This window comes from Argentina anserina, chromosome 3 (genome assembly GCF_933775445.1).
Source record: "Argentina anserina chromosome 3, drPotAnse1.1, whole genome shotgun sequence".
NCBI classification, from domain to species: domain Eukaryota; kingdom Viridiplantae; phylum Streptophyta; class Magnoliopsida; order Rosales; family Rosaceae; genus Argentina; species Argentina anserina.
The window spans coordinates 23,163,499-23,190,898 of NC_065874.1; the positions used below are offsets into that span (position 1 = coordinate 23,163,499).

The window sequence follows — 27,400 nt, forward strand, 5'->3', positions numbered from 1 at the left end:
ATAAGTTTTCTTCATATAGTCACTTCGTAATACGATAATTTTATTTTAAACCTAGTATAAAGGTTATGATACATTAGTAGAGACTTCGGTGATCGATAATTCCGATTCTAAATACAGTCGATCGACACAGCAGATGTGATCGGTATATATATTTAGGAACCCCGTAAAGATTTCATCCATTTTGGACATAGTTTGACCGTCCGTACCTACAGTCAATGTTCTAAAAATCCCCGCCTAGGCGCTCGGAGATCCTTGGCCGCCTTGATTTGGGCCGATTAATCCCCGATTAATCCTCTGGGCGCTGGTTTTAGCTGTCCGCCCGATTAACGCCTAGCGTTTTTTAGAACCTTGCCTACAGTCAACAAAAAAAGAGGCATTTTGACATATTAAAACCTCATTACACGGGACTTTGCCAAATGACTTTCCTCGGTGCAACCGCGCACAATCAGTGACAAAAATTAGATGATTTCATATATGCAAACGGCTTTCGAAATTGTCATCCTGGTAACGGGTCATCCCTTAGGACATATTAGTAGTGTTTTCGGTTGACTATAAATTTTGATGATCATACGAAGTTCGAATTAGATGCAGTTTCAACAGAGTCCCTAAATATTAGTATCGATAACATCAGTTGATGTCGATTAATCCCGAGAAATTTACTTCATATACTTTATAATGCTACAATTTTATTTTAAATCTAGTATAAAGTTATAATATAAAAAAACATAGAATTTTAAATATGGTCCTATTAACATATATAATATTTTATTTATAATTATTATAAAAAAGACATATAATTGATATATGTATAATATATTATATGTATGTATAATATTTTATTTTTAAAAGGCTTTTACGGGCCGGGACTTGCGGGTTTTTGGTGGGTCGCACCGAGTTTCACACATCTAAACTAAGCCCGACTCTCTATCCACGAAAACTGATTATGACAGGCTTTCTCGTAAACCAGGTAAAAATCTATCGGGAGTGCGGATCTCTGCGGGCTAGCGGGATATGTGGACTAAATGAAGAGGCGCAAGTCTTGGACCAAATGATAATACACGTGCTTTCTTTCAGTACCGATTTAGGATTATTTTTGCTCAAGTAAACGAAAGAAATGACAAGTGTAAATGTAATTCTTTCGTTGACGCCAATAAAGCCCCAGTCAATCCCTTTACTCTTGGCGACCTCCGTTAAACCCCAAAATGTGAGGTAAACCCACAAAACTGAGCCATACTGAGAATAAGCCATTAGAGCCATGCTCTCTGCTATTTCTTCTTCCCGCCTTATCCTCAACAACCCCCTCCTAATCCGCGTTCTCCGATTCCCCATTCCCAAACTACCCCTCTCCACAAACCCTGGGTCCTTCTCTTCTCTCTCAACCGCCGCCGCCGTCAGCAACAATGCCGCCGGCGGAGGTCGTACCGGAGCAGTGTCTCCCTCGCTGGTCACGGAGGAACTGCAGCAGAGGATAGACGTGAACCCTCCCAAGGGCACAAGGGACTTCCCTCCCGAGGACATGCGCCTCCGCAGCTGGCTCTTCTCCAATTTCAGAGAGGTCTCGCGCCTCTTTGGCTTCGAGGAGGTCGATTTTCCGGTGCTCGAGTCCGAGGCTCTGTTTATTCGAAAAGCTGGCGAGGAGATTCGAGACCAGGTTCGGTTGGGTTCACTCTGATTGTAACTCAAATTTCGATTTCAATCTTTTGATTTACTAGCATTGATGATATGTGCAATTGTATGCATTCTGCAGCTGTATTGTTTTGAAGATAGGGGGAATCGTCGCGTTGCGCTGAGGCCGGAGCTTACTCCTTCGCTGGCGAGGCTGGTGATCCAGAAAGGGTACTGCATTTTGTGATTCTATTCTGCTTATTGCTACTTTAGCTTTTAGATGTTATTAGTTTATAATTTATCATTTTATCTGATGAATGTGTTATTTATCTTTCTATTGTGCAGGAAATCTCTGTCGCTTCCATTAAAATGGTTTGCGGTGGGGCAGTGTTGGCGGTATGAGAGAATGACGAGGGGGCGGCGCAGGGAGCATTACCAGTGGAATATGGATATTATTGGTGTCCCTGAGGTTACGGTAAGGACTGGTTTTGAGTTGCATATATGATTGATTATGCTGTCTTTATATATGATTTGGATATTTAATGGTAGTTTTTGACATGTATATATGATGCTATTAACTTGGATTTATTTATTTTCTCTTTTTGAGTAGGCTGAAGCAGAACTTATTTCTGCAATTGTCACTTTCTTCAAGCGATTGGGGATCACAGCTTCAGATGTTGGATTTAAGATATCAAGTCGAAAGGTGCGAATGATTTTACCTTGTATAACTAAGCCTATCATAAAATTTATAAACTTTTTAATAAATAAAGCTTCCAATTTCCAAATGGCTTTGTGCCCTCAGTTCTCAACTTGTTATTCAGAAACAGAAAAAAAAACAGATATATCCGATTTTACTTCCCAATTTGTTTCACATAATACAGCACCGGGTAAAATCTGTTGCTCTTGCTCATGATGGTTTTCAGAAGCTGGATGACTTCAGATTACTTCTTTGAAAAGATACTGAAAATCTCTCTATGGATAATTTTTTTTACAAAAAAAAAAAACAAGTTTCCATAATAGTTTTGGGGAATATATTATTTTTTCCGACTCTTAGTCCACCGTGTTTATCGTTTGACATGTGATCCACAGTCATCCATTACATTAGGACTTTCAGTTTGTTAGTGACCTTAGGAACCCGAGAGAATCATATTTTACCCCACTCTACAGGTTTTACAAGCAGTATTGAGACGTTACTCCATACCTGAAGCTTTGTTTGGGAAAGTTTGCATCATCATAGATAAGGTAAACTACACAAGTTACAAGATGCTCATGCTCTGGTCTATTTCTCTATCCATTTCCCCTCAAGATGGTTTGTTAGATAACCCAGATTCTTGTTATTGGTGCTCTTTTGATAAATTAAATAATTCTCATAGTAGTAAAATCGGGAATTTGCCTATGCATGTGCAAAATGAAATGTCTTCTACTTTTTTTCTCTACAAAAATAAACTTGATTCATTGATCACCAGCATCTTATTTTTGTTATATTTTCAAAGATAACTTCAATTACGGTCTTATTTGTTTAAATTGTTTCAATTTTCCAAAGTGGACATGCAATGGTGGCAGTATTTAGCTTACATTTACAGCATGTATGTGTGTGTGTGCATGTGGTCATTGTACTTTGTTGTCATTTTGATTTCTCTTGCTCTCATGCATCTCTTGCAAATATATTATGAACTTGCAGATTTTATTTCAAATTGCTTTACCATCTGCTTAGACATAGAGATACATTGTACATTTTTACTAGAATGTAAATTTTTTGGTAGGATATTCTAATCAGGCAGGGTGTTTTGATGGTAAACAGATAGAAAAGCTTCCATTGGCAGAAATTAAAAAAGAGCTAGAATCTGTTGGTGTATTAGAAGAGGCAATTGATCAGTTATTGCAAGTTCTTTCCATAAAGTCATTGACAGAGTTGGAAGGTTGGTCTTGTTATTATTTTGATTCGAAAATAAATATATCTTTTGTTTGGTGATACATATCAATTGTCTTTCCCTTCTTGAAGACATGGACACATATCACATGTATACTTAGATCCACCTGCACACATTCTATCTATCCATTCGCATTTATGCAATTCGAACAGTTACTAGATTATTGGCTTCCTACATCCCTGTAGATGAAAAGCTCTTTTTGCTGCATAATGTAGATTTCAATTAATTAGGAAAGGTTACTTAGAGAGCAGTAGTGCCCTTTAGAAATGACAACAGTTGTATGTCAGATTGTAGGTATATATATATATATATATATATATATATATATATATATATATATATATATATATATAAAGGATTAAAGGGTTGTGATACTTATGCTCCACTTTTTGCAAATCAAACTCCCTTTATTATATATTGCAGGAATAACGTTTATCGTTTAGTTTGTTTAGTTCTCACATTATGATAGTGCCGTCAGCCTCGATGGCTATCTATGGATCTCCCGGACCCTCCTCCACTTTTCACACATGAATGATGCCTATTTAATCCGCAGTGAATCTAAAGAGTGCTCTCAATTAGGTATTCATCGTTAAATTCCCCAGTGAGTAGAATTGAGGGTGATGTTGTTAAGAAGCTGTTTGTGGAATTTGGTAGTAGAGAAGCTGGGTAAGACTCACGCACAAGTGCCTCTCCTGAGTTACAGTGTGCTGCCTAAGAGCACAAAAAAGAACCAAGGATTAGGTAGAATGATGGTGTTTTTGGTTGGTCCATACTCCCTGAACTTGAGGACTTGGTTTCAAATTTTTTTAAATCTAAAGCATGAATGCATCTTGTGCGTATTACTTCTCAAAGTAGCTTTCTGTTATGTTCTTGAATTCCATTCATCTTTAGGTAGTACTGGTGCTCATCATGATTATATTATGAATAAAACCTGGTTAGCTTCAAATCTCTGCTGTTTATGTTCAATGGATTTATGATTGTTATTCCATTGCAACTTAATGATCATTTCTGATGTTATCTCACTCAAATGCTAACTATTGTTTCTCATCATGGTTTCTACAAGAAGTATGAGGAACTTCTGGATGGAGTGTTATGGTATTAATTGTCTTCTTTAATTCGTTAATTTTTTTTTGTAGCTTCACTAATTTGATAATTTTCAATGTCTAAATGAAGTTGGGTGAATCCAGAAATTCAGCTAATTGCTAGTAAGTTTCATTGGAATATACGAACCAGGAAGATTTTGACTAAGAAATTATGCTGGAAAAGTTAATTAGTTTGCTTCGTGGGTATCTTTTGAGAGTTTGGTAATTGAAACGGATTGAAGATGATATGGAAAGAGGAGAAAGATGATAGAGAATAAGGAGCTTTTTTGTTTATTTGTGAATTCGTAGCGAGTGACAAAGGAAATATAAGAAAAGTAGGGGCAATTTGGGAAGTTGAGTGAAGAAAAGAGAAACTAGAAGTGTGGTTTACGAAAAGTGGAGTATGAATTTCAGCTCTCTATTTAAAGTATAGAATAGAGAAAATATAACTAAGGCTGTGGAATGCTTTTAGAAGCAACTCTTATTCTGATTATAACTAAGATACATGGTCAATACATTTTATTCCATTATGCATGCCTTTTAAGTCATGTGATGTTACGATGACACGTACACAAATGAATAATTAGTTCTTTCCATGAAAGCTAGACAACTTTAATCCAGTTTTCTTTTTTCTTTTTCTTTTGATCTGGTGATCCAAATGATTCTGTTGTGTTAACAATTGTAACATTTGAAGAAAGGTGATGCTAAATTCAAGAGTTGGTAGTTGTAGAACATCGATTAGAGATAGTGTTCAAACTACGGTCACAAATATGAATTTTCTTTTTATTCCAAAGTATTATATATTAAGATTCTTGAGGAAGTGTTTTTCCAGTTCTTTGTGAGTGCTGACAGCTGGTTTAATTTAGTAGTGTAATTCATACCATCTGCTCAATTTTTGTCTATATGTAGAGATACTTGGAGATTCTGGGGAAGCAGTTGCTGATCTGAAGCAAATGTTCTCTCTTGCTGACAAATTTGGTTATTCTGAATGGATTCAGTTTGATGCTTCTATTGTTCGTGGCCTTGCATACTATACTGGTATAGTCTTCGAGGTTAGATATTTATGTTGTCCCTCAACTCTACGTTTTTGGCAGTTGAGTATTAGTTATTGCTTTCCAATGATCTAGTTGAAATGTTCTTTTGTAGTCTGTTATATCTTTAGGATTGTAAATTATGCCTGTAGAATCACTGATGTAACTGCGTTTCAATTTTGGGCATCAGTATATAGCCATGAGGTTGAAGTTTGCAGACAATATCTTACTGCTTACTTGTACAATTATCAATTTCAGAAGTACTGGAATGTTATATGTGAGCGAAACTTTAATTGTATATAACAGTTCATATGAGTGGGTACAATACTGTAATTCCTTCTATTGAAGCAACCACGAAAAAGATTGTTTCATCTAGAAGCCTGAACTAACTTCTCAGATATGGCAAACACCAAAACTCTCCACTTAAGTGAAAACAATCACTTTGCTCTAGGCATATTTATCAGTTTTGTCATGAACAGTACCTGACAGATCAATTATATTCTAGGGTTTTGATAGAGGAGGAAAGTTGCGAGCCATTTGTGGTGGTGGGCGATATGACCGGTTGCTCTCTACCTTTGGTGGTGATGATATTCCTGCTTGCGGCTTTGGATTTGGTGATGCTGTCATAATAGAAGTGAGTTAAAACTTCACCTCATTGCTTGTTTATGTTATTATCTTCTATTACATTACATTTGTATATTTATACCAAGTAAAATATGGTGCTTGATCAATGGTTCTGATACACAGTTTGCCAACTAACATGCCGGAAACTATGACTAAGGGATATATAGTTAATGTAATGTCTCCTTAGTCGAAGTTAGTTAAAGAATTCTTACAATGACTTGGTGAACTTGATGGTCTGCAGCCTTTATGTTGTTAGTGTAGCGCTTCAATTTCTATCACCTATTTGATGTCTTATAGTTCCTTAATTCCTGATCATTTATCCTATAGTGAGTCTAGTGGGTTAATATGAAGTTTATTGACCATACATATGATATTCAATTATTCTAAGATGTTTGGGTTTGCGATGTTCATTATGGGAGTCGAATATTCCTAAAATTTGTTTTTCTCATTTTTCTGTTACTTAGTCATTTGACATTCTGGTGTGATGAATATAGTTGCTCAAGGAAAAGGGGCTTCTGCCAGAACTTGGCCTGCAAGTGGAGAACATTGTGTGTGCCCTGGAACCAGGATTGCAAGAAGCAGCTGCAACAGTTGCCACCATACTTAGGGAGAAAGGTCAAAGTGTTGATTTAGTCTTGGAGAGCAAACCGCTTAAATGGTATTTCCTGCCATCATATAGTATTTTTGCAAATTCTATATCAATTACTGTTTTCTAATTAATATTGTCACATGCGTGAAATTTGATCTACATCAGGGTATTCAAGCGTGCTTCACGAATAAATGCCAACAGGCTGATCTTGGTGGGAGATTCAGAGTGGCAAAAAGGGATGGTGGGTGTTAAAATTCTGTCTACTGGTGTACAACAAGAGATCAAACTTGATGAATTAGATTGATGAAGACCTCAATTTGGAAGTTGTAATGTTTTTAAGCTAGGCTCAGTAACGTCAGTCCATTTTTCTCCCCCAATCTATGTAAATACATAGTTTCAGATCAAAATATTATTAACAAACTACTCAAAAGTACCGCACAACAATTTAGTTTACAAATAACTCACTACTTAATTTGATAAAGCAAATAAAAACCAAAATTTATAAATAAAGACCAAATGATGACAAGTTGCTACATGTCATAAAACATTTTACTTTTTATTTCTTTCAGACCCGTAGTGTTTGCTTATATCAATAGAGAGATTATCTGCTACTGTCGATTATAAAAACTAACTGCTACTGTCGATTATAAAAACTAACTACTATCGTCGAGTTAAAAACTAGCTGTTATTGTCGACTTGGAAGACACATGCTACTGTCGATTTGGAAGGTACATGCTATTGTCGATTATGAATCTAACTGTTATTGTCGACTATAAATCTAATTGCTACTGTAAACTGAGAAACTCACTGCTACTGTGATTTTTTGTGAGCAAAATTCAAAAAATTTCAAATTTCTCAAAACATATGCATTATGCTACTTAAATGAAAGCCCATGACATAAGGAACAACTTTATATATTGGCTCACCGCTAGTGGTTTGGCCGGAAAACTTAAATTTTCCGGAAAGAACTAAAAAATAAGGAGAGATAAATTTGTTAAATCTAGGAGTGACATTTGGTAATTTTCCAAAAATTAAGGTATTTTAGATATTTTTATATTATATAATTAATCAATTTTGTTTTACTTGTTTTTTGGGCTTGAGTTTATGTTCTAATTTATATAATAAATTCATAAAATGAGTTTTTAGTTAATTCAAATATAGTCTAGTACCATTAAGTAATTTTCTAATTTTTTTTGTACAAATAGGGCCATTAGCCCAAGTAAAAAAAGTAACGAAGAAACTAGACATAGCTACAAGCCATAAACTCCCTAGCTCTAGAAAGACCAACAATGTCATCCAGAAAAACATCAGAAACCAGCGTAGGAGGGTCATGTAAGATACATATTCCTCTATCGTTAGAGGTACTATGCTTAGTAAGGATATCATCTACCATATTCCTCTCTATGTGGACATGCTTCACATTAATAAAGTCAAAAACACACATCAAGCTTCTGCAGTTCATTATCAAGGTCCTAAGAGGATGCAAATCAATATTATCATGTTGAAGAAGATTGTTAAGCACTAAAGAATCAGACTCAACTTCCAGTCTTGAAATCTTTAAGCTACGAGCAAGGTGTAGTCGTGTAGACCATGGAACAAGCCCCAACCTCAGCTTGCAGGACCTCCCCAGTCCCAATGTTCACCATAAACCCACCCTACCAACAGCCAGCTTCATCCTTAAGCACACTCCCTGCTTCAATATTTCCATTATTCATCCTAGAGCCATCAACATTCAGTTTAAAATTTCAAACAGCTGGTTTAATCCAATATAGCATCTCCACATGTTTAGACAAGTTTTTACCAAGCTTAGCATTAGCTTTAGCCTATTAATCAGCTTAACTAAACACAACATCAAAAATAGTAAAAGGATACTTGAAGGAGCTATCAAAAATGGATTTGCACCTCCATTTTCATATGAACCAACAATAGTATATGAAGAATATATTCCAACTGATATTATTCATATACTACCATTTCTGAAGCAGATTAGCATAGATCCAATTTTCCAAACTCAGAACAAAAGTAGCAAGGATATTTTGGTGAATCTTAAAATTTTTCCAAACTTGTTTAGACTTAGGACAGTCTATGAAGAGGTGAATCATTGTTTTTGGGGTATTAGTGCAGAATTTGCAATGAGGATTGGAGGCAAGCTTCCTTCGAAACCTCTGCTAATTAGTTAACAATTTTCTTGAAACAAAAGTCTATAAGAATATTTTAATCTTTGAAAGTATAAGAAGGGATCAAATCTTCATCCAAACATACTTTTGGAAGCCCTGTTCATCACATAGCACATTGTAAGCAGATTTTACAGAGAAAATTTCAGAAGAAGTCTGCCCCATATAACTTGATCAGGAATGTCACATTCAGTAATATGAACAGATAACACTTGAGTAATTATTTCTTGAGGGAGATTTTCACCAAGCATGATCATATTCCACCTACCATTAATCCAAAATTCATTCACAACAGAGTTAGTATTGACACTATCATGATTAATAACATGGTTGAGAAGGATACCAGAAGGAGCCCAATTATCAGTCCAAAATTTAGTCTGACAACCATTGCCAACTCTCCAGATAAGCCCTTTTCGCAGTAAATTAGCCCCATACACAATACCAGACTAAGTACTTGAGCATTGAGCATGCTTTTTATAAGAATTCTGCAAGAGAGAACTAGAATGCAGATACTTCCTCATATAAATCTCGCTCCAAAGCCCTTGGTCTTTTTGGACAACTCTCCAACTAGCTTTTGCAAGCATGGACATGTTCATATTAGCTGACTTTTTAATACCCAAGCCACCATAGCATTTAAGCATGTATAATGTATCCCAATTAGTATGATGGACTTTTTTTTTCTGCTCAATATCACCGCATAGAAAACCCCTATTGAGTTTATCCAGGTTGTCACAAATTGACATAGGAAGCTTAGCAGTTTTGCATTGCATAAATTTGAATAGAAGCATTCACAGATTGAATCAAAGTTAATCTTCCCGCCATATGAAGAGTCTTACTTTTCCAACTAGCCAACCTGGCTTGAACCTTGTCAACAATACTAGCATAGGTGTTCTTATTAACTCTTAGATGAAGCAGAGGCATACAAGGTGGGTTCTTAGATCATTAGTTAGCAGAGATCCACATATCTTACTTATTTCCTCAACAATCCTAACTAAGACCCTAAGAGATACAAACACCATAGATTTCTCAAAGCGCACAGTTTGTCCCGAGAGGCCACAAAAGAGGTCCATATATTGCTTCATCCCTTTAGCCTTAACACTGCTAGCCTCAACAAAGAGAATTAAATCATCTACAAAGAATAAGTGGGAGAAAAAATGCCCATTTGTAGAGGACTGGATTGGGAACCAATGTTTGTAAACAACCACAGTTCTAAGATGAGATAATTTTTCCATGCAAAAGACAAAAAGATAAGAGGAGAGAGGGTCCCCCTGCCTAATTCCCCTGCCCCCTTTAAAAGGCTCCGATAATTCACCATTTACGATAATTTGATAGCTAGCAGAAGTTATACAACTCATAATCAACTTGATAATATTGCACGGAAGTTTAACCTCATAAAGAACCTGCTCAATGAAACTCCAGCTGAGTCTGTCAAAGGCTTTCGAAAGATCAATTTTCCAAGTCATGAAGCTTTTAGCACCCTTAGAGTTCCGGCATTTATATAAGATTTCTTGAGCAATCATAATGTTGTCAGAGATATGCCTTCCTGGAACAAAGCTAACCTGATTAGGGCTAATCCATTTTTCCAACATAGGTCTAATTCTGTCAACATTGATCTTAGATGATAGAGCGTTGGTCAAAACGTCTATAATAAACCCTGTAAAACATCATCGTTAGTATAGAATAAGCAGGGATCGTTCTTTCCGGGGAATTGAAGGGAACTCTAAACTTTTAGTGTTAACAAATAATGGGGGGTTTGAGATTGATTATTAACTACTAAAATAAAACCTAAATTATTATTTACATGATCGACTTCTCTTTAACAAACTTAAACCAAATTTAACATTACACCACATAATTACAAGTTCGAATCTATCATGCATTCTAATTCGACCAATTACATACTTTTTAGACACCAATACAATTAGAGCCGTAGGGGATCATCTAATCGTGCAATATTTCAATTAACATTAAGATTGACTTATGGCCTAATCTAAATTTGCATGCAATCAAATTCAATAACACTTAGAGTAGAAATCAAACAAAATTACATTTAAGCACCAAATCTTTGTTGGAGACATGTTTCATGTATGGCGTCACCCACCATGGTTTCACATGCAAATTTCCAGAATTTTTACCACTTTTAATCAACACAAATCGAACCTACTTAGGGCATGATTTGATTTGTGTCAATATGGTTGATGAATATAGCACTCAAACACAATCTTAGGGAATGCATCCAAGCACTAAATTCATATGCACATATCTGAAAATTATCTAAAAGTATGAGAAAGATGATTAGAACACAACAATAGAAATACAAACTCATTAATTATAGAAAACCATCAATTCGGCAAAGATCCAAAAATCCAATAAAACAATCTGAAAATTTCGATTCTTAATACAAAACAATAATCCCACACAAACATCATACTACAATCTTTATAGACAAAGTATTGTAAAAAAATCAAAAACGAACAACCCGTGGAGATGAGTTGTGAGAATCACATGTTGTAGGAACCTTGGAAGTGTGTCTTCAATGGTGATTTCGGTGGAGATGAAATTTGTATATGGGGGAGAATGGCTTGTTGTTTTGGTGAAGGATGTTTGAGGTAGTATTTTGGTAGAGTTTTGGCTCTTCAATACAAAGGAGAAGTCTTGATATTTGAGAGGTGAAGCCATGTATATATAGAGGAAAGATGGAGGGTTTGAAATTGCTTCTTTCTTCCTATAATAATGTCATGCTTTAATCCCTTAAATCATGGAAAGTTTTATTCCCTAAAACATGCCATGTTTTATTCTCTAAAACATGCCGTGTTTTATGCCTTTAATGATCATCTTCTATTTAATTGTTGCATGACTTGGCTCCATCTTTTTTTCTTTAATTATCTCTTCAATCCAATCTGAAAATAAGAAAATAAAATCATAAGTAAGAGATAATTAGTTTCAAAACCTAACAAGGATTCCTAGTCAAACTATGACTCTAAACCAATTATACGTTTTAACTCATGTAAGTACAAAAATGCATCCAATACCGCTCAAGACTCTTACTACGACTCAATGACTCAATAGTACAACAATAAGGGCTAAGAAAAGTACAAATTGAGATAAAAACATGTTAAGAACGTCGCATAAAGTGCTCCTATCAATCTTAGAGATAATCTTGTAAACAGTACAACAAAGGCTGATAGGGCAAAACAGGTGCATACATTGAGGTGCTGTCACTTTCGGGGAAAGAGTGATAAGAGTACGGTTTAGACCGGGAGGAATAGAACCCGAATGAAAAGCAGTGGTAACAACTTTAATAATCTCAGAGGAACATATGGGCCAGTGCTGTTGGTAGAATAAAACAGGAAACCCATTAGCTCCAGGAGCTTTCATCTTACCAATTCTGAATAAGGCACTATGAATTTCCTATCTAGAAACATCTCTACCAATTAAAACTGACTCTGCAAGAAGGGTATCAGGAAAAGGAATAGGAATATGAAACCTGAGATCCAAGCTGCATTCAGCCACAAAAAGGTTATAAAAGAAATCCACAGTAGTTTTCTTCATCACAGTTGGGTCATTAGCCCAAGTACCAGAGGAGTCAAACAAGCTATCAATCTTATTTCTTCTCCTCCGAACCACAGTGGTTAGGTGAAAGAAATTAGTATTTCTATCACCATCCTTTAACCATTTGTCCCTTGATTTCTGCTTCCAAAACAAAGCTTCAGCATCTAATAGGAGCACATAGTGTGACATTCTTAATGTATATATCTCATATTCTTATGCTTTGTTACTTCTTATTTAGTTGTTTTAGGTTCATATTTGTCATTTGTATGTCCTAAGTAGAGCTATGCCGAATTTTGAATGATTTGATGATGAAATTGTGCTAAGTGTTAGAAATCCTTATTGAGTTAGGATTCCTTACTCGACTAGGACTCTACTTTCCTATCTTCATTCTTTCATATTCCTTAATTGTCGATTTCTTTTCAGGAAAGACAAATCCTATTTAGACAAGGAGTAGTGATGTCGTGATGCATTCCAAGTGAGACAAGGAAATCATGTCCGAGTTGAAGAAGGAGAAGAAGAGGCCGGCCTAGATATTCATAGTTGGACAAGGAGAGATGACGTGCAGCTCTTAAGTGTCTCCCTATTGGATTTGGTTTCCTACATCAAGTTGGATTTGGAGTACATGAATCAAAGTCCATATCAAAGAAGATTTCAGCTTCCCAATCCAATTCTATCTCCTAATTGGGATGGCATGAAGGCTTTTGTGACTCCTATATATAGAGGCACGGCCTCATTGTTTATTCATCATCAACCTTGCACACAAGCACAAGCCATAGCTCTGCCGAATCAGTCTCTCATCCACCAAGAAATCCTAAAACTGAAATTCATCCTTTTCCATTCTTTGGATTCGAAGCAAGTAGCTTAGGATCTTCGTTTGCTTAGAATAAACCCTGTAGGATTATTTCAAAGTGTAACTCTATGATCTTCATGTTTTATTTCGGTTTTCTATGTTCTTGTTCTTGGATGATTTATGTTTTTGTTTTGTTAGAGTTTAATTCGATCTTGTCTATGAGATAGTTCTGACTTTCGAATTGTATAATGATATGAAGATTTTGATTTCTATTCCATGATTTTAGGTTTTATGCCGTGAGTTCTTGTTCATGTTTTTGATTGAATTTCGGTGTGTTCTTATATTGCATGTGTGATTAAGACAAGTAGTTGATGTTGCATATGTTAATCATTCAAAGCTAGTAACGATTATGATACAAGTAGTGGATTAATTGTTCTTTGTTATTCCACCGATTTTGATTCTAAGTTCGGCATTGGATAAGTGCTTAAAACATGTTGATTTCTCTATGTGATATGTAATTGCATGATGAATTGGTATGTTAGATTTCGTAGCAAGATAAGTAGTTGAGCTCGAATGTATCCATGTATTAGGAACCAAGTAGGAACTTGATGCATGATCGAACTTAGTTTGAACCTTGATACCTAGGGCATGAACATGATTGAGAATAGATTTCGATGGCTTTGTTCTTACATGATTTTTTTTGGTGATGCATTGTGTGTTGGTTGGTTGATCACATATATATATATATATTAGTTTAGGTTTTATTTTCTGTTTTTGACTTTCAATCCGATCCTATATACCAAACTCTTTTATATCTTTATGAAATTGTGTTAAGTGTTTGTGATCCTAAGCCCTGGTTGGATCCCCGGTTTGTGAACGATACCCTCTTGCTTTTATACTACTTACGATGCTTACAAGGTTAAATATTGATGTTGAGTAATCGAGTCCTATCAAATGGCGTCGTTGCCAGGGATCCATAGAGATGGATCCCTAATTTTTAATTTCGAATACATTGTTTATATTGTACATTTGTATATTCTTATCTTGTTTCGTTGTACATATAGTAAATATATCTTATGCTGTTGTTTTGGTGTTTGAGTGAATATGTGTTGTAGGTTGTAAATCGAACGGAATAGGTAAAGGCCCTTTTGTTAATATTAGCTTTAACCCTTCATGCTAGCTCTTGGGTTTGCATGAGGTCGAGGGCGGCTTTTATTAACACTTGGAGATTTATCTAACACCCAAGGTTAAGTACAGTTGAGTAAGGGGCACGCTCTCTTATTACTCTGGTGCATGGGACCAAAATTAGATCTCATAGAACTACTGACTGACATACATCTCGGTGATGGAGTCGATAAGGAGTTCACTCTCCGTAGTTCAACAAATAAGTCATACAATGTTCACTATCTCTAATTGAGCTACACGGCCTTTTGAAACAAAGACTTGATCTTGTGTCTAGGCATCCATACTTAGGCCGCACGTCCACCTCGGTTTACAACTTAGAATTAATCGATCATTCAATCATTGAAACTGCAAAAAAAAAAAACTTGTGAATTGTATGAACTTTTGTAAAACGTAAAGAACTAACTCTTTGTAAACTTGACAACATAGTTGTTGTGCCTCTTCCATAAGTGTGCATGTATATGACTAAGGAAGGGCACGATTTCATGTCTTCATTGTGTATACTTCAATGCTAACTCTTAAACTTTCATGTCATAGGAACTATGCATGTCCGAAATATCTAAGAGAACACAAGAGCTCAAAGATCGAATTCAAGCACTTAGAGATTTAAACAACTCTTTCACGAGTGGACCTTGGGTTTCGAATCATCTCCAAGCAATTCAATCTTTAACTCTCCACCTAGATCAGAAGAAGAGGATGATCTTTCCTTCCCCTTCGTCTTCAATTTAGAGTTAGACACAATTGCGGACCGTGATATAATTTCTGTTGGTGCTCCAATGGCACTCAAGAATGCGTTCATCCCCACCACCCCTAAGCGTTGGTTGTACTCTTTGCCTGCTGAAATCATCACCACATGGGACGAAATGACTAGGAGGTTCTTAAAGCAATTCATCTCTGCTCAACTCACGAAAAGACTTAGGAGGGAGATTCAAAACTTCACTCAAAAAGATGGTGATTCACTCTATGAGGCATGGGAGGAATTTCAGGAACTACAAAGGAAGTGCCCTCACCGTGGTATTTCGTTGGATGACTTGGTGCAATTCTTCAATGAAGAACTCGACACCACCAATAAGATCATGGTGGATTCGGCATGTGGCTGCACATTCATGAACAAGACCGGTCAATAAGCTTACACATTGATTGATGACTTGGCCGACAACAATCGCCAATTTAGTTCCAATGAGAAGAGAGGAAGCAAGAGTCGTGGGGTGTATGATGTTGATGCAAGAAATCAGATGGCTACTTTAGAAAGGAAGCTTGACATTTTAGTCAAGGCATTCAATGGTTCGAGCATCAACACTCAAGCATGTGGTATGTGTTCTTTCAAAGATCACACAACGAAGAATTGTCCAAATGGTGCAATGACTGAAGAAGAGTTGAACTTCATTGGGCAACAAAGGCCTAGGTATGACCCTTACTCGAACACATACAATCCTGGACTTAGAGATCATCCAAACTTTCGTTGGAACAACAATGCTCAACCGTCCAATGCTCAAGGTCAATGACCTCGTCCTTCAGGTTTGTTTGTGAGGCCTCAGGTACCTCAAGGTTCTATTCCCATTAACTCTAATGTTCATGGTTTGAATAATGCATCTGCACCTAACTATGATGAACTTTTGAAGTCTCTTGCTCAAGGGCAACAAAATTTAAACTCTGCTACTCAAGCTTTAGTTACAGGTCAACAAGCTCATTCTAAGGACATAACCGAGCTTAAGAAGCAAATGGGACAAGTGATCGACTTCATGGGCAAGATCCATGAAGGAGGAAAGTTGTCGTGCCAAACTGAGCCAAATCCTAACGTGAATGCCATGATTACAAGAAGTGGGAGGATCTTAGATGCTCCATTGCAGCAAAACAAGAAGGTTGTGCCTTCTAAAGGACAAGAGGCCGAGAGTTTCAATGTCAATGACTTAGAGAAGGACCCTGCCTCCTCTAAGGCTAATGATGTCGTGCCTCTACCCCAAGGAGATCATGCCGTGCATGAGAAAGGTAAGGATCCTAACTCCAGTGGTTTGATTTCAACTAATGATCTTCCTCGTGTTCCCTTCCCTAATAGATTTGCAAAGCAAAAGAATGATGAACATGTCTCTTATTGAATGCATACAACAGAATCCTAGGTATGCTAAGTTTTTGAAAGAATTGTGCACCAATAAGAGGATGACTCGAGAGAAGGAGGTTGTCACAATGAGTGAGACGGTTTCTGCCGTGCTCCAAAGGAAGCTACCACCAAAACTTAAGGATCCAGGGAGTTTTTCTATCCCTTGTACAATTGGAAACATGACATTTGAAAAGATAATGCTAGACTTAGGTGTATCTATCAATGTAATGTCTTACTATATTTATGAGGACCTAGGTCTAGGTGAATTGAAACAAGATAATGTTGTGATTCGATTGGATGATTGTTCCAACAAAGTCCCTTTGGGCTATGTTGAAGATGTTCTTGTGCAGGTTCCGAGCTTAATTTTCCATGCAGACTTATATGTCATTGACATGGAGCCAACTGAAGCAGATGACAAGGAGGTCCCTATCTTGTTGGGCCGTCCCTTCATGAGGACTGCACGAACGAAAATTGATGTGTTTTAGTGGATCACTCACCTTTGAGTTCGATGGTGAAGTGATTAGCTTCAATATCTTTGAAGCCATGCATATCCCTTTTCAGAATTAAGTGATTGTTTTTCAGTTGACATTCTTGATTCCCTTGCAGATAACTATCTAGATACCTTGGCACATGACGAGTTGGCACTCACTATTACCCAAGGGGCCAGATTTACAAGTGATGGTTCTAACGTTTCTGAGTTAGAAACTAATGATGCCGTGCCATCCTTTGTTCTAGAAAACGTGACCTCTATTGAGGTTGCATGTGAGGTAAGCTATGTCTCTCCTAGTCCAATTCTCTTAACTACTAACAAGAATCTTCCTTCTGTGGTGCAAGCTCCAAAGCTTTATCCTAAGGTTCTTCTGAATCACTTGAAGTATGCGTTCTTGGGAGATGAGGATACATTGCCCGTGATCATTTCATCTGTACTCAACAAGGAATAAGAGGAGAGATTGATTGTAGTGTTAAAGAGACACAAGACGACAATAGGATGGACCCTAGCCGACATCAAAAGAATCAGCCATACAATGTGTGTGCACCGAATTTTCCTTGAAAATGGTGCCAAACCGACCAAGGAAGGTCAGCGACGTCTTCACCCACCAATGATGCAAGTTGTCAAGGACGAGATCACTAAGTTGCATGATTGTGCTGTGATCTACCTCATCTCAGATAGTAGGTGGATCTCTCCCATTCAAGTTGTGCCAAAGAAGTCAGGTATCACGGTGGTGAAGAACAAAGATAACGAGCTGGTACCTCAAAGGACAGTGACCGGTCACCGTGTGTGTATCGACTATAGGAAGCTCAATGCTACAACAAGGAAGGACCATATGCCGTTGCCATTCATTGATCAAATGCTTGAGAGATTAGCTGGTCATTCTTTCTATTGTTTCCTTGATGGATATAGTGGATAAAATCAAATTAGTGTTGTGGAAGAAGATCAAGAGATGACTACGTTCACATTCCCTTTTGGTATGTTTGCTTATCGTCGCATGCCTTTTGGTTTATGCAACGCTCCAGGTACGTTTCAACGTTGTATGTATCACATTTTCTCTGAGTATATTGGTTCTAAAATTGAAGTTTTCATGAATGATTTTTCTGTTTATGGTGAAAATTTTGAAACATGTCTAGAGAATGTTGAACTTGTGCTTAAACGTTGTGAAGAAACTAACTTGGTTTTGAATTGGGAAAAATGTCATTTCATGGTTACGCAAGGCATTGTCTTAGGCCATATTGTTTCATCTAGAGGAATTGAGGTTGATAAGTCTAAAATAGATCTTGTGCGTCACTTACCCCTCCCCACAAATGTGAGGGATGTTCGATCATTTCTTGGACATGCAGGTTTCTATCGTAGGTTTATCAATGACTTTTCCAAGATTGCGAGACCAATGAGTTCATTGCTTGAAAAAGACATTCCCTTTCACTTTGATGATGATTGTAAGCATACATTTTAGACATTGAAGAAGCTCTTGACGTTGGCACCAATCATGGCACCACCGGATTGGTCCTTGCCATTTGAATTAATTTGTGATGCCGCCAACTATGCAGTTGAAGCCGTGCTACGACAGAGGAAGGATAAGGAGCTCTATGCCATCTATTATGCCTCACGAACGCTCAATGATGCTCAACAGAACTACACCACAACTGAAAAAGAACTTCTTACCGTGATCTTTGCTTTAGATAAGTTTCGTTCTTACTTACTTCAATCCAAAGTTATTGTTTACACTGACTATGCAACTTTGAAGTACTTAATGACGAAGAAGGATGCCAAACGGAGATTGATTCGATGGATTCTTTTACTCCAAGAGTTTGATCTCGAGATCAAGGACAAGAAGGGAAATGACAATATTGTGGAAGATCACTTGAGTCGTTTGGTGAGAGATGTCGAGCCCTTGGCTATCCAAGAGAGTTTTCCGGATGAGCAACGCTTTCGAGTTGAGGTAAGTGAGCCACGGTATGCAGATATTGTGAATTATCTTGTTTCTAAGCAATTTCCGGATACTTTATCGCATGCTCAAAAGAATAGACTCAAGGCATTAGCTAAGTATTATGTTTGGGATGAACCATACTTGTGGAACATTGTGTTGATCAAATCATTAGGAGGTGTGTCCTTGAATCAGAACATCATTCCATACTTACTTTTTGCCATTCTGAATCTTGTGGAGGACATTTTGGTTCATGTAGGACTGCTCTTAAGGTGTTAGAATGTGGTTTGTTTTGGCCTACGATTTTCAAAGATACATATCATTTTTGCATAAATTGTGATAGATGCCAACGCATGGGAAACTTAGGATCTAGGGATCAAATGCCTATGACACCGATTATACATGTTGAAATATTTGATTGTTGGGGTATTGATTTCATGGGACCTTTTCCCAACTCTAATGGTTTCTTGTACATACTCGTTTGTGTTTATTATGTTTCGAAATGGGTGGAAGCAAAAGCCACCCGGACTAATGATTCTCGAGTTGTTGCAGATTTCCTTCATTCTAACATTTTCTCTAGGTTTGGTATGCCGAGAGTAATCATTAGTGATGGAGGATCTCACTTTTGCAACCGGTCAATTGAGGCGTTAATGAAGAAGTATGGAATCAAGCATAAGGTTGTTACGCCTTATCACCCCTAAACAAGTGGAGTTATCTAATCGTGAGATCAAGAGAATTTTGGAGAAGTCTGTTGGACCATCACATAAGGATTGGTCTCAATGATTGGATGATGCTCTTTGGGCCTATAGGACGACATACAAGACTCCTCTTGGCATGTCACCATTTCGTTTAGTCTATGGCAAGGCGTGCCATCTTCCTGTGGAGCTTGAACATCGTGCATGGTGGGCTGTGAAGAATTTTAACATGGAGATTGATGAGGCCGGATTGCATAGGAACTTGCAATTGCATGAGCTTGAAAAGATTAGGAATGAGGCCTATGATTGGGAAATGGTTTACAAGGAGAAGACTAAGACGTTCAATGACCATATGATTAGGAAGAAACACTTTGTCGTTGGGCAGAAAGTTCTTTTGTTTAACTCTCGACTTAAGTTGTATCCTGGTAAATTACGTTCTAGATGGATAGGTCCTTTCATTATTACTAACATTTTTCCTTCTGGTACTATCATGATAAAGAGTATGGTGAAAGGCACCGAATTTCAGGTCAATGGACATCGCTTGAAGCCTTATTTTGAGAATATGGAGAATCATGTGATTGAGGAGACGTCTCTCCTTGATCCTACGGCAAGCAAGTGATATTTTGGAGATAGTCTAGGCTATAGTCTCTAAACTTAAGCCAATGAAGGAGCCATCAACGAGTGTTTGCATTTTCTTATCCCTTAACTCTTTTTAATTTTTGTTGCTTATCATATTGTACATTGAGGGCAATGTAAGTTTTAAGTGTGGGGTGGGGGATACATCATTTGTTGTATTCTATTGTTTGATGTTTATGTGTTTCAATTTTTTTGTTTTGTTTTTCGATTTTTTGTGTCATTTTCGGTTTTGTTTTGAGTCCTAGGTATGCCTTTAACTATCTAGGATGAGTTGATCTTTGAATTTATGGTTGATAGATGATCATGATATTGAAATGAACTTCATTGTTATTTGATGGTTAATCGATGTGTAGATTCTATACGAACATATAGTAGATGAGGATTTTGAAACTTAGGTACAGAATGAGCATGTTCCTTACTTGTTTGATTCATGTATCCTATGTGAGATTCAAGCCATATATGTGTCTTTCTTTGGAGAGTTTATTCTATCGTTTCCTGGCTTTATAACCTCATTATATCTATTTTGATCAATTCATATGCCATAGAATTGCAATGAGCTAGAGAATGCTAGAACTTACTTTGTGAAATTTTAGAAGCTTTATGTCATAATATACTCTGATTTTGAAAAAGGATTGTTGGATCTTTTTAGGATTTCCACCACTAAAGCTAAAAAGTTGTATATCCCTATTTTGAGCCCTGCTTGGGACACCTTAGTATGAACCCCTTTGAGCCTACGTTAAGCTTTTTTCTTTCATTACCAACATGTTATATCTTTGCTTAGTATAGTTATATCTCTACCTTGTCTTTCAGGCTTGGCAGAGCCAATTCTTGGAGTTAATATAGAGTGATGATTTGATTCAAGTGTGGGGTTATGCTATTGTATATATGTATGCCGTGAAAAGAGTATGAAAAAAAGGAGAAAAATTGATAGATGCCGTGTGAAAAGAAGAAGAAAAAGTATATATGCACGGTTTGAAAAAAAAATGAATGAAGAATGATGATCTCGACATACATGTTGTTTATGTGAATTTGAAGTTGTGTTGTGTTTGTTTAAGGCTCAATAATGTTATACTTTAGCCTTTGTTCGTTTTCACAATGTTTAAAGTGAAGAATGAGTCCAACATGATGATATTTGGCCCTTGTTTATGGAGTATGGCGACATAAGGTAGATGTTTTGCTCTGCTAAGCCTTGAGGATGACCTTTGTGATTCATTTACCCTGAAAAATGTTATCCATGCCGAGCCTAAGCCTACCATTTTCTAAAGATCCGCATGATTTTTAAAATGAGTAGCTCTTGATTTGTGGAGTTTGTTTCATGAGTAAGCATATGGTTTGGGTTCATTTGTGCATATGATTGGTATCTTTAATGAGGTTTTCGATTTCACTATGTTTATAACTCTTGTGTTTGAAAAGCTTTTAAGCATATGCCATGTTTTTGAAAATTTGTTTTTGGAGTGCATATCCTTTGTGAGTTGAATTTGAACATGTTTTGAACATGTCGAGCTTAATATCACATTTGTTTCTATCATGTCTTACTTATTAAATGAAATCTCATGTTTATTAACCATTGAATTCATAATATCTATTTCTATTGAGTGTTATTCTTGATGCTATGAGTTTGAAGATCTCTGAGACAAAATGTTGAAGGCATTAGAATGTTGTGTCATTAGTTTTAGTTGCTTTGATTTTTGTTTTATGTTTTGATTTTCCTTTTTTAAGTGTTTGCTAAGGGACTAGCAAAGTCTAAGTGTAGGGTTGTTGATAGGAGCACATAGTGTGACGTTCTTAATGTATATATCTCATATTCTTATGCTTTGTTACTTCTTTTTAGTTGTTTTAGGTTCATATTCGTCATTTGTATGTCCTAACTAGAGCTATGCCGAATTTTGAATGATTTGATGATGAAATTGTGCTAAGTGTTAGAAATCCTTATTGAGCTAGGATTCCTTACTCGACTAGGACTCTATTTTCATATTTTCATTATTTCCTATTCCTTAATTATCAATTTCTTTTCAGGAAATACAAATCCTATTTAGACAAGGAGTAGTGATGTCGTGATGCATTCCTAGTAAAACAAGGAAATCATGTCCGAGTTGAAGAAGGAGAAGAAGAGGCCGGCCTAGATATTCATAGTTGGACAAGGAGAGATGACGTGCAACTCTTAAGTGTCTCCCTATTGGATTTGGTTTCCTACATCAAGTTAGATTTGGAGTACATGAGTCAAAGTCCATATTAAAGAAGATTTCAGCTTCCCAATCCAATTATATCTCCTAATTGGGACGGCATGAAGGCTTTTGTGACTCATATATATAGAGGCACGGCCTCAGTGTTTATTCATCATCAACCTTGCACACAAGCACAAGCCATAGCTCTGCCGAATCAGTCTCTCATCCACCAAGAAATCCTAAAACTGAAATTCATCCTTTTCCATTCTTTGGATTCGAAGCAAGTAGCCTAGGATCTTCGTTTGCTTGGAATAAACCGCGTACGATTATTTCAAAGTGTAACTCTATGATCTTTATGTTTTATTTCGGTTTTCTATGTTCTTGTTCTTGGATGATTTATGTTTTTGTTTTGTTAGAGTTTAATTCGATCTTGTCTATGAGATAGTTCTGACTTTCGAATTATGTAATGATATGAAGATTTTGATTTCTATTCCATGATTTTAGGTTTTATGCCGTGAGTTCTTGTTCATTTTTTTGATTGAATTTCGGTGTGTTCTTATATTGCATGTGTGATTAAGACAAGTAGTTGATGTTGCATATGTTAATCATTCAAAGCTAGTAACGATTATGATACAAGTAGTGGATTAATTGTTCTTTGTTATTCCACCGATTTTGATTCTAAGTTCGGCATTGGATAAGTGCTTAAAACATGTTGATTTCTCTATGTGATATGTAATTGCATGATGAATTGGTATGTTAGATTTCGTAGCAAGATAAGTAGTTGAGCTCGAATGTATCTATGTAGTAGGAACCAAGTAGGAACTTGATGCATGATCGAACTTAGTTTGAACCTTGATACCTACGGCATGAACATGATTGAGAATAGATTTCGATGGCTTTGTTCTTACATGATTTGTTTTGGTGATGCATTGTGTGTTGGTTGGTTGATCACATGTATATATTAGTTTAGGTTTTATTTTCTATTTTTTTTTTACTTTCAATCTGATCCTATATACCAAACTCTTTTATATCTTTATGAAATCGTGTTAAGTGTTTGTGATCCTAAGCCCTGGTTGGATCCCCGGTTTGTGAACGATACCCTCTTGCGTTTATACTACTTACGATGCTTACAGGGTTAAATATTGATGTCGGGTAATCGAGTCTTATCATCATCTCTAATTTTTTCATACTTGGCAATTAATTCCTTCTCAAGAACATGAATAAAAGTATTATTACCTTTAGCGAAAAAGAGTTCTTTTCTGCTTAAAAATATTACCAAAGACCTCTTTATTCCAAATATTGAGAGAATAAGCCAAACCTTGAGTTTTTTGGAAGAGATCACCACCACAATTGTTCCATGTGTCAGTCACCTTATCAATATAGCTTTCGTGCTGCATCCACATAGCTTGAAACCTGAAAGGAGAATTAGTTCTTGAAGTCCTAACATCAGGCTTCAGCTTGATTAATATAGGGCAGTGATCTGATTTCATTCTAGCAAGGTGGATGACACAAGTATCAGGAAAATGGAGCCTACATTCACTAGAACAAAAGCTTCTATGTAATCTCTCTTTAACATAATTATTAGTCCAAGTGACATCTGCTTCTTGGTAGCCCATGTCAATCAAGCCATTTCTGACGACCTAGTCTTGCATACCCCCAAATTTATAATGTTGAGAGCCATTAATCTTATTAGAAAATGATAGAAGTTCATTAAAATCTCCCACCAAAATTCAAGGCAAATTGTGTTTCTTAATCAGATCATCAAGAGAAGTCCAAAGTCCACTTCTAGAAGTGTTGCAGGAACTAGCATAAATCCCCGTCAAAAGCCATTCCAAGAGATCTTAGCTGAAATAAACTGAAAATTATGATCAACAATATCAACAGTAATTTTGTTTCTATTCCACAAAAACCAAATGCCACCAGAAAATCTATTAGCTTCCATAGCTTCAAAGTCAGTAAAGCCAAGAGAGAGTAAGCATTTCTTAGCACCAGAGAATTGGATTCGAGGTTCACAAACAATAAGCAAGTATACCTTGTTCATCTTCACAAGATCCTGGATAGAGGACCTGAACTATTCACCCCAGCTCCTCGAGCATTCCAGAAGAGAATATGATCCATTAAAAATGATGAAATGGATAAGGGAGAGAAAACTCAACTAGGAATCAATCATATCTTCCCCAGAGTGGGAAAGAAGATCAGCAGCATTAGACAACTTGCTATTTTCAGCAAAAATCTGGTCAACAATATTATCAGAACTATGCACTTTATTAATTTCACTAGCATTAGTTAAAACATTCTCAGGTGGGCAATGACCAAAGAGAGCAGATATCTCATTACCAAAAACATTACCAACATTATCATATGGGAGCTTCTTAATAGCAGTTGGTTGCTTGGTAATAGTAGTTGAGAAATTTTTATTTTTCTTCTGATAAAACTTCACCATTTTAGTACCACTAGCACTAGCAACATTAGAGACATCTTCTATAGGAATAAAAATAATTTTCTAAAAAATTATTGGAATGGTTGATTTTTTTTACTGTTGGTCTTAATAAAGTATGAATTGATGACTTATATATTTCCACATGCTTGTTTTGTTGCATTTGCAAGTTCTTTTTGTTCAGCAGCTAAGAATTTGCCCAGACCTTAGCTTATACGCACTGGGAAATTATGAACACATGCTTATTTTATTTTTACTGTTTTGCTTTGATCTATCAAAGTGATTAAAGTAAGCCATCCAAGTGGTAGATTGACTCGATTTAACTGTATCCATACTTTTTTCTGTTGTCTGCTTCGTTCAGATTTGGCTGCGTAGTGTTTTTTTTCTGTTATAACGATAAACGATTAATGATCTTTCAATGCACGCTTACCCTCCATTTTTTCCTTCTCAAATTTGTACTTCTCTGCCTTCGCATGAGTAAGTTGTTCCAACATTCATACCAATCGTCGGACCTTACTCTTTGCCCGCCATCGTATCTTATCTATATAAAGACCAAATTGATCATTCAGTTTGATTCTCAATTCATACTAGAATCTTAATTGACATTTAGCATATACTATTTTTGAGTTGATGGTGTCAATGTTCATGACTCTTTTACCCTTGCCCGCATTCTTATTTACAACATCAACGCACATATAGCTATGTTTTGTTTTAGTTTGCTTTCTTTTCTCTCTACACTCTCTTCCTCTGTCTCTCTTTTTTATTTGTACTAGGTTTGGGTTTCTGTGCGCCATCCTCAGTTTCTTCCTCTTTGTTTCTCTAAAAAAACTATTGTTTTATGCAGCTCATGCTTTGAATCTCATCTCTTTTTCAGATCGATTTACTTTCAATTGAGATTTGATTTGGGATTGTCAATTTTAGGGTTGGCATCAGCAAGTTCGGGTGTGGAATATATTTTCATACTTCATCGACAGAGCAAGATCAGTTATTCTTACTTCTATTGTTTTGGATGATTCGTATTCTATTGGCTGATGGTGTTGCTTAGATCATTTAGTTGGAAAATGGGTTTCTTTGGATTGTTTGATTGTTTTCTCTTTGGTTTTGTGTTATGTCTGTTTAGAATTGGAGTTGGGTGCTTCAGTTTTAGGTTGGGAAAGTAGTTCTATTTGGTTTCGTTGCTCTTCTTCTCAATTGGATTCTTAGTTAGGCCTTCAATTGAATTGAATTCAATTCTACATGACTTTATCTTATTTTGACGACTCATAATTTTCCTAAGTTGGTTTGTTGTCCAAGGAAGTGGAGACACAACGAGAGACTCAACCACGACTTCATTGACTTGGAGTGCTAAAGTCAATAATTAGTGTGAAAGCTAAAGTCAGCTTATCAACGAAGAAATCTTAGTGACTGCATGCTCGCAAACTTTGTCATGAGTGAAGCCACGATTTCTGGACTTTATGATGACATTGGACTTGAAGTTGCGACTGTTATATGACAGTTACTAATTACGACCATGGACACCTTGCTAATAACTACGGTGCGTGACTTGCTGCAGCCTAACGGGTACAAGAGAACTACCTTTGTTCAAGATTGCGCAGCAAGCATCAGGATTTGACCTGACCAATAATTGTTGACCAAATGACCAACTAATCCCTAGAATTTCGTGGGCAAAATTCCTTGAAGGGGGGAAGAATGTAATACATGAGATTTCTAATCTCGCTTACCGATACATTAGGAATAATTAATCGAGATTTGTCGAAAACTGTAGTTTAATACGTTGATATTAAACTACTTGTCGTCATAAGCGTTTCAGACAGTGTTTTAAAAAGCGACCGCCTGGACCGCTTAGGCAGCGCCTAGGTGCTAAGAGGTTGGTCACCGCCACATTTATTGCCTATTCGGCCATCTGTGGCGTTCGAGGGATATGGTGGCCACCTAGGCTGTCTTAAGCAGTCAACGACATTCCATGTGATGGTCAAAATTTGTGGACTTTTAGAAAAAATAAAACATAGTGGAAGTAAAAGAACTTCATCATGAAGATTTTATTTCGAATGATGACACGGAAGATGAAAAAAGAAAAACGGACATTGAGTTTGAGTGTGACACCGAAGAAGGTAGTGAACAATTTGGAGAATAAGAACTTGAGATTTAGTCTTGCATTTGTTTTACAATTTATCGTTTATTTTAATATATTTATATGACCTTTGAGCTTAAGTAATTTTGAATTTAGACAATTTGAAAATTAATATTGAGCATTATTATATATTTTTAATCATAAAAATATTTTAAATACATGTATAAAATATATAAATATTTAATAATTCGAATCCGCCTAGGCGCCGTCTAAGAGGCCGCCTAGCTGTCTAGGTGCTATGAGGTAACCTTCCGCGTG

General features: G+C 36.5%; 1 protein-coding gene and 1 non-coding gene across 2 annotated transcripts; one reads left to right on the forward strand and one right to left on the reverse strand.

The window, feature by feature from the left end:
• Positions 1–1,214: 1,214 nt before the first annotated feature.
• On the forward strand, positions 1,215–7,334 carry LOC126787851 (histidine--tRNA ligase, chloroplastic/mitochondrial). The gene is made up of 10 exons (XM_050513761.1): positions 1,215–1,651; positions 1,748–1,836; positions 1,951–2,080; positions 2,216–2,308; positions 2,773–2,847; positions 3,407–3,524; positions 5,528–5,670; positions 6,155–6,283; positions 6,768–6,931; positions 7,028–7,334. The coding sequence occupies exons 1-10, from the start codon at positions 1,256–1,258 to the stop codon at positions 7,164–7,166; spliced, it is 1,476 nt and encodes a 491-aa protein (XP_050369718.1). The 5' UTR covers positions 1,215–1,255; the 3' UTR covers positions 7,167–7,334.
• Positions 7,335–15,471: 8,137 nt separating this feature from the next.
• On the reverse strand, positions 15,472–15,578 carry LOC126789689 (small nucleolar RNA R71). Its single transcript, XR_007671602.1, has one exon. It is a non-coding gene; the product is annotated as a small nucleolar RNA R71 (small nucleolar RNA).
• Positions 15,579–27,400: the final 11,822 nt, after the last annotated feature.

Coding starts and splice junctions, on each gene's coding strand:
- LOC126787851 (XM_050513761.1), top strand. CDS start 1,256: ATGCTCTCTGCTATTTCTTCTTCCCGCCTTATCCTCAACAACCCCCTC. Junction 1,652..1,747: donor GCGAGGAGATTCGAGACCAG/GTTCGGTTGGGT, acceptor TGCATTCTGCAG/CTGTATTGTTTTGAAGATAG. Junction 6,284..6,767: donor GTGATGCTGTCATAATAGAA/GTGAGTTAAAAC, acceptor TGATGAATATAG/TTGCTCAAGGAAAAGGGGCT.